Source organism: Betta splendens, chromosome 9 (assembly GCF_900634795.4).
Source record: "Betta splendens chromosome 9, fBetSpl5.4, whole genome shotgun sequence".
Classification (NCBI taxonomy): Eukaryota; Metazoa; Chordata; class Actinopteri; order Anabantiformes; family Osphronemidae; genus Betta; species Betta splendens.
The window spans coordinates 25,424,859-25,432,515 of record NC_040889.2 but is presented as its reverse complement, the minus strand read 5'-3'; the positions used below and the strand labels follow the sequence as shown (position 1 = coordinate 25,432,515).

Below are 7,657 nucleotides of genomic sequence, written 5' to 3'. Positions count from 1 at the left end.
AAGACGCTGTTGTCTTTCTCCCCTCCTCATACAGTATATGTCAACCCTGCATGGAGGTCTCACACGACGGCACAGGGCATCGCTTCAGAGCGCTGATCTGCCGACACATCAGCTGCAGATTTTATGGTCGTGTCGCAGACTATGCGGGTACTTTTCAATCAGATGATTCAATTTGGATTTGGATTGTCATCAGGGGTCTGGCGAGGCTTCGTGGAAAAAAAAGAAGCATTGCACTAATAGAGTTATTGCAGCAGGGCTTGATGCTGCACATGATAATAATGTGACAATTTTGCCTCTTGATTCTTTTCTTTACCAACACCAGGAGGGACAATAATGCGTCAGCCTTTATATGCATGAAAAACAAGGAAGTAATCGTGTCCACGGGGAAGGCAAAAGGGAGCCTCATTCCTAATGCAATGATGAGGCCGAACAGAAATATTGTTTAAAAAAACAGCATCGCATTTCCAGCTGGAGAACAACTTGGCTTTTGTTCTGACACGCTTCTTACACCTCAGTTACTACTTTGTGTTTAATGTCGGATCTGGCGTGAACTCACGGAACTCACTTCCTTGCATCACACGCCTAAAGAAGCCGTTACACTTTATGACTTAAAATGTCATAAATCACATTATTACAGAAGGAGCATGATGCACTGGCAGTAAATAGTTAGATTTCTGGTATGTTGTTGGTAATTTGTGTTGTAAGTCAAACATTTGGTCAGATGTCTGTTCTACTGTCGCTGCATTCACACAAAGACGTCCTGTGTTCATACAGGCTCTGATGCTGCGATGGGGATTTTACAGCCATTAAATTTTACTGCAATTCTACTGTGCATTTGTTTTTAGTAACTCTCAGACTTATATGTAGCATCAACATCTGCAAATGCTGTGTTCAGTGAAGCAGTACACAAGCTAAAGGGACCGAACAGCTACAGCTAGCACCTCCGCCTCCTCACTCTGGCCTCTAAGACAATGTCCTCTCCTGCAAATGTCCACGCACGCACGCACGCACGCACGCACGCACGCACGCACGCACGCACGCACGCACGCACGCACGCACGCACGCACTGAGTAGAACTCTGTTTAAGCACTCTTCCACTCCTAAAAGCGACTCTAATCATAATTGCCTGTGCCCCCCCCCACAAATGACGTTTTTTATCACAGATTTCACTGAGTGAAAATACACTTTAATGTCTCCACCTTCAATCGGCAGCGAGCCTGTCTGTGTTCTGACTCTCTCATTTTTCATTCTCCCTTTTGGGTGTTTTCAACAGCCAAATTACAGAGTGAAGAAATCTGGTGTTATAACGCGGAGGAGACTGGAAATGGGAAGCGCTCTGCGCTGCGACGCCCTCCAAACACATACATATTCATGCAGCGCAGTGCAACATCCATCACGAATGTAAAAACCCAACTTCACGTGTGTCTGTTTGCCAGCGTTTGGGTGTGAGCCTTGCATGCCGGCTCCTCTCTGTATGGGAGCTCCAGCTCCCCGGCCTCAGGAGGCCGACGAGGAGCCACCGAATCAACGCGTTGGTCCGACTGCGCCCCTGCGCTCCCCGGGGGTCCACGCCTGCTTGAAGGGACGCCGTGCCTGTCTGAATGCACCTCCGATGAGCCCCCGCGTCTCCATTCACGGCACATCCACGGGCAAATGAAGCGGCATGGGCGTGAATGTGGGGCAGCTCACTCTGGAGTGCAGAAAAAAGCAGGACAGAGGTTTGATTCAGGGCTGAGAAACCCCCAAAGCGCGCTGGCCTCGCTGCAGGCCTGCTGACCTGGAGTAAAACGACGGGCGCGCGTGCCTTACGTGTGCCGACGGCACGCGTCACGACCCGACTGGGCGTGTGACGCGCTAATGGATTAGCGCGTGACATTTGGCAGCGCGATCCGGCTCCGTGCAGTCGTCTCCCGCTCGGCAGCCACCGCCGCTACAGCTGCAGCCGCCCGCTCGCCTCCCACTGTGATGGGAGATTTTGGAGAGACATCTTGAGCTGCCATCAGCTCGCAATGTTACGGACTATTTCCTAAAGCTGAGTTGCTATTCAGGCCATTTCATATTAAACTGGAATTACGTTGGATTGCCCTTTGGTTCAGCAGATGCCAGAAAAACATCATTCTGTTACAGCTCTCATATCGGTGAAACAACCTCATTCTCCTCCAGGAAATAGTCTTCCCCTCATCCACGACGTTGTATCATGTGAAAATATAAGAAATAAATGAACCGAGGATGACTCAAGGTTTTTCAATTAGCTTTATTTCCAAACCGGAGAGGGATGAGGACAGATGGGAGATAAAAGATTGTGGAGCTCAGACTGTGCCGTTGGTTCCAAACACAGTCGGGGGAACAGACAATACAGGAGGTTTGAGGGGAAGGGATGTTAATCAGGCAGATTTCTGCATCTGTCACCTTTAAGCCAAGTCATACAAAGCAGCAGCATCACCACATAAAGCAATGACTGGGGCACACGAGCAGCGTCACAACTCATACTGTAGGCAGTAGAAACACACACAGATCCATGACCTCTGTGGCTCCTTGATGTGATTCGATTGCGATGATAGTTGCTGTTTGCGTTTTTGGAGCGCAAACAGCCGTTTGAGTCGAGGGCAGGGAACAGCTGTGTGCGTCTCCCTCAACCAGTCTGTTTAATCAGTTACCCGAATCTCCGAGCAGCTCTGGCAGCGTGAGTTGTGGCCTTAATGTCCTGCACAAAGCCTGCAAATCACCCGACTGAAACTGGCAACGGGAACTATTGACATTTTCCTGTTTGATTGCTCTTTCAGGAGAAGGCGCGGACGAGGAGAGGCCGCGCACGTGCTCGTGTCTCTGCCCGAGCGGAGCCCTTTTACCGCCATAACCAGATCAAACAGTGATGAATATTGCGTTGTGGATTCAGCGTTGTGCGCGTAACTCAAAGTTTATGTTCTCGCAGTTCAACACAAGTAAAAACCCTACGCTCAGATACAGGTCGGCCTCACAAAGCAGGAGCTTGATGGCATGAATCCATTTTGTTCTTATTCGAGATAATAGAAACCTATACAGTGTTCTTGCCCTGTGATCGACTCCACTTTGTCCGACTTTCAGAATAAAAGCACACCGACTGAACAATAAATAGGTACAAACAGAAAACACAAAATTGTCTGAAATAAATATTACAGTGTTTTTAGTCTTCGCCTGCTGTTACACACCCCAAATATGAAGTAATGTTTAATTAAAGTAGCACAGAGCCGGATGTCACTGAATCGGGCTGCTTCCTATAAGGCTCTTTGGTCCCTTGATCACTAAAAAGCCCAGTGCAGATGATCACTGATAAACACTGATTTCAGCTCAATGAGACTTCCTCAACTCAACGACGAACAGCTGATCTCTCCACAAAATGAAAGAAATTCACACGACAACGTGGTGCCTGCACTTGTGAGTCTGGGCTCCTGTCGAGACCACAGCAGACCTGCGGTTTGGAGCAGCCAGAGGCGGCGGCACAAAGGAACCGGTAACGCCACAACGCACACACAACACGCATTCGCACAGGTCAGCAGAATCACACAATAAGTAAACTGAAGTGTCGCTGCTGACAGCCCTTGTCCCATGAGTCAATAATCCTCTGTGCTGTTCACAGTCACAGACACAATTTTGTGTTTTGTTTTTTTTTGAGAAATCTGACAGAGACTCAGTATCTTGGTGGAAAAAAAAGCAGCATTCATCAACTCGGCCTCCCAACAATACACAAGACGTGCCGTGTAGAGCTCCACCGCAGGCGATGGCGTGCCAGAGGCGTTGGCAGAGCGTGAGTCACCCACGTTCTTGTCAGAGTGACCCACGCGGGTGTAATTAAGGGCCACATCACACAACGCGGTCGCGTCGCGTGTCCGTCGTCGTCTGATGTGGATGTGGAAGTCAGGGCACGTGATAAGAAGGGCTGTTGGAGTCTGCAGGTGAACCTCCCATCGGATGCTGGGGGGGGGGGGGTCTGATGGCGAGTGACTACAAACGACCTGAGTGTCCACGGGGGCCGAGAGCGAGGTGTCTGACAGGAAGTGCGTCCGCGGCCCGGCTTTGAAAGGCCGCCCTTGTCTGCGCTATCACGCCGGAGATCAGCAGAAACCTTCTTTTCTTGTTGCTGCGCTTTTAGATACGGATCAAAGAACACATGTTTGCCCTGCGGCCGGGCAAATTAGGGCTGCGGACGTAGAAAAGAACCACTAACCTTGTGTACTCCTTGAGTTGTGTGCAATAACCGCAGCTCCCTAGGCTCTCGTTGGTTCCTTCTTTTTTTTTACGGCGTTCCTACAGAACCCTGCGTCTAATAGATTCTACATCTGTATTCTGCTCATTGGAGTTCACTCTCCACAACCTGCTGAGACGTTCTCCCGGTTTTACGAGCACGTGTGCATCTTCCTTCTGTAACGTCCCAGTCCGTCTCACAGGATTACGCCTGGTTCAGCGGTGTCTGTGTTAAAGTTTGCATTGTGAGTCCCGCTCTGCCTTCATCCCTCGCTCGCCCACAGCCTGTGACCGTGCATGTTTATCAGCTGCACGCTGGAACCTTAGCTTCCGTCAACATCAAACCAGCGACTGACAGTCCTGAACACAACGCTGCCATTTTGACAGATCAACACATTTTTAAAACAGCCCTTTGGATGTTGGAAAACGAGGAATCGATTGTTTTTCTCTGTCCTCGTGTCCTGTACGGCGGAGTCCTACGCTAAAAGAAAGTCCCCTTGGTGCTTCTGCACAGTATCTTTTTGAAAGCCTTCCTGAAGTCCTTGTTGAAGATGGTGTAAATGACGGGGTTGAGGGAGGAGTTGCAGTAACCGATCCAGAAGAAAAACTTGAAGAGGGGGTCGGGGATGGAGCAGGTCTCTGGGCACACGGCCTGCAGGGAGTAGGAGAAGAAGAACGGGAACCAGCACACCACGAAGACCCCGATGACCACGGCCAGGACGAAGGTGAAGCGCTTCTCCCTGTTCACCATGGCTTTGCGCCTGGCCGCTCCGGGGGCCGCCTCCGTCTTGGACCTCCGGCCCGGCACCAGCCGCGCCCCCTTGGACGTGGCCATCATGTCGCGGTAGCGCTTGGCCGAGGCCGGCGAGTGGACGCCGCCGCCCGCGGGCGCGCCGCCCCCGCCGCCGCCCCCGCCCCCGCCCCCTCCGTGGCTGTGCTCCATGTCGCTCTCGCTGCTGGAGCTGTCGCCGTTGTTGTTGTCGGCTCTGCGCCCCCCCGCCGCCCGCTTGCCCCTCTTCGCCGCCTCCTTGCTCTTGGCGGGGGCCGACGGAGGCACGGGGACGCGCTGGGGGGGGTCGGCGGGCGCCGTGACGGGGGTCGCGGCCGGAGACGGGGATGGGGGTTGCAGGAGGTTGTTGGCCGTGGGGTGGTGGGAGGTTTGAGAGTCCCCTGGGGCGGGGGAGGGGGTGATGGCCAGGGTGGGGGGCCTGGCGTTGGAGGAGGGGGGGGTGCTCTCCTCCTCGTCCCTCCCGTTGGCCTGCACGTGCCGTGGCGGCTGGCTCGGCGCGGCACAGCCGACCCCCTCCTTGCGCGGCTCCCCCGGCGGGCAGCGCGTCCTCTGCTTGGCTATTTGGTAGATTCGCACGTAGACCAGGATCATGATGAGGCAGGGGGCGAAGAAGGAGCCGATGGTGGAGTAGAGGATGTACCAGCGCTCGTCGTTGAGCTGGCACTGGGGCCCGCGCTCGCGGCCCAGCTCGCCCGCCTCGCTCTTGTTGAGCGACAGCAGCGGAGGGAAGGAAATAACGGAGGAGATGAGCCACACCACCACGATGGCGGCTTTGATGCGTCTGGGAGTCCGCTGGCGCCCGTAGGTCACCCTGGAGATGGAGAGGTAGCGGTCCAGAGAGATGGCGCACAGGTGCACGATGGAGGAGGTGCAGAAGAGCACGTCCAGCGCCAGGTAGATCTCACACCACAGAGACTTGAAGTACCAGTAACCCAGCAGCTCGTTGGCCAGAGAGAAGGGGATGATGAGCGTGGCCACTAGAATGTCCGCAGCCGCCAGCGACACCAAGAAGAGGTTCTGCGGCCCCCGGAGCGACCTGCTGGTCAGCACCGCGATGATCACCATGATGTTTCCCACGATGGTGAAGAGGACCATGAGGGTGATGGCGGTGGCGAAGGCCGCCGTGGCTTCGGGCGAGTAGGGCGCGAGCTTCGCGACGCTCTGATTGCAGGGAACCGAAGCGCCGGAGCCGCTCGCGCTGTCGTTCCAGTCGCTCAGCTCCACGGAGCAGCCGCTGTCCGGAAGCGAGGCCATGCTCGGTTTCACGGGAGTCTTTATGGATTACAAAAACAAAAAAAGTTCGCACGATATGCTTTAAATATATTTTCCGTATTCACTAAATATTATTGTTTCACTATTACAAGTGTCGATGGTCTCATAAAATACATTCAATAAAGTGCGTTAAATAGTGTATGACATTTGAATAAATACTGATTTAAATCACATTCACCTTAGTTGTCGCTTCGTCTCTGTGATGTTTCCAGATGTTAGCTCCCTCGCATCCTCCACGGCAGCGCTTCCAAGTCCATTTTAAGCGTATAAAACCGTCCAGAGCACCGCGACACGTCGCCACACAGTGTTTCGGTTAAAACACGCTGCCACGGAGGCTTTTTCCCGTATATTATTTGGTGATGTTCTCTGCTGTGCGTCAACGTCCGCCTAATTAAAATACTGTCAGAAGAAGCAAAACTTCTTCAGCACATTGCGCCGTTTCCCCTCGGTATTTGAAGGACGGGTTTGAAGTTGAGGACAGTTCACGTGGAATGATCTCTTTCGGAACCGGCTGTGACACGGCGGCAGTGAACGCTCTCCGCGCGGTCTCCGTGCGTCCTCATTTGGAGACGCGCGTAAAAGAGCCGGCCACTGCCTCCGATTTGCGGCGCAGCGGTGGTTTAAAATCAAAACAGACTTAAAATGACACAGTATTCAAAGCGGTCCATCACGGCAAAACGCGCCGCTTCTCCGGGAGCGACGCGATCCACTCTGGGTCCGTGCGTCTGAGGAGTTGTTCCGGTGTCGCTCCCGTTTCCTCTGAAGTTCGCCGGGATGTTGTGGTTCAGCCGCTCCGCCGTCACACATCACAGAGTCGCTCAAAGCGGCGCAGCAGCATCTCCACTTGTGAACGGGACCTCAGGACTCAATCTAATAAGCGCGGTGCCTCCCATCGCCCTCTTCAGCGCCGGTGATGTCACTGTGGAGCTGTGGGCGTCATGGGATCCTTTCCTCCTCTGCCTCCGTGGCTCCTCGTCTCTCTCCCCATCACGCACGGTGACTCCGCACCTGGGCAGCTCGACCGGCGCACTTGGGCGGCACTGCTGCGGCCAATTAAGTCACGGTGCGTCGGGGCGAGAGTTCGTCTTCCGAGGCGCTCATGAGCATCACCATCGCCATCATTGCCTTCCGCTTGTGGCTTTGCGCACATGGCCCGTTTCACCGCAAACGCTGCGTGATCTCTGCATCTTTACACACTTACTGCATTTTTATTTTACACATTTCCTATGTTGTTTTTTACACCACTTTCCCACAAAGCTCCAACTTTTTGACGCCAGTTTCAACTCGACCACACGCATGTACTGTAATCTAATGTTCGGAGACACTGTGTGCGAGGTAGGACCCGCGGCTGGAGGCTTTTTATGTGGCGGGGTT

The 7,657-nt window shown here is 53.5% G+C and overlaps 1 protein-coding gene across 1 annotated transcript; it reads right to left on the bottom strand.

The window, feature by feature from the left end:
• Positions 1-2,234: 2,234 nt before the first annotated feature.
• Positions 2,235-7,547, bottom strand: adra2b (adrenoceptor alpha 2B). Its single transcript, XM_029160900.3, has 2 exons — positions 6,462-7,547; positions 2,235-6,283 (listed from the first exon to the last, which is right to left on the bottom strand). Exon 2 carries the CDS (start codon positions 6,263-6,265, stop codon positions 4,703-4,705), a length of 1,563 nt encoding a protein of 520 aa, XP_029016733.1. The 5' UTR covers positions 6,266-6,283; positions 6,462-7,547; the 3' UTR covers positions 2,235-4,702.
• Positions 7,548-7,657: the final 110 nt, after the last annotated feature.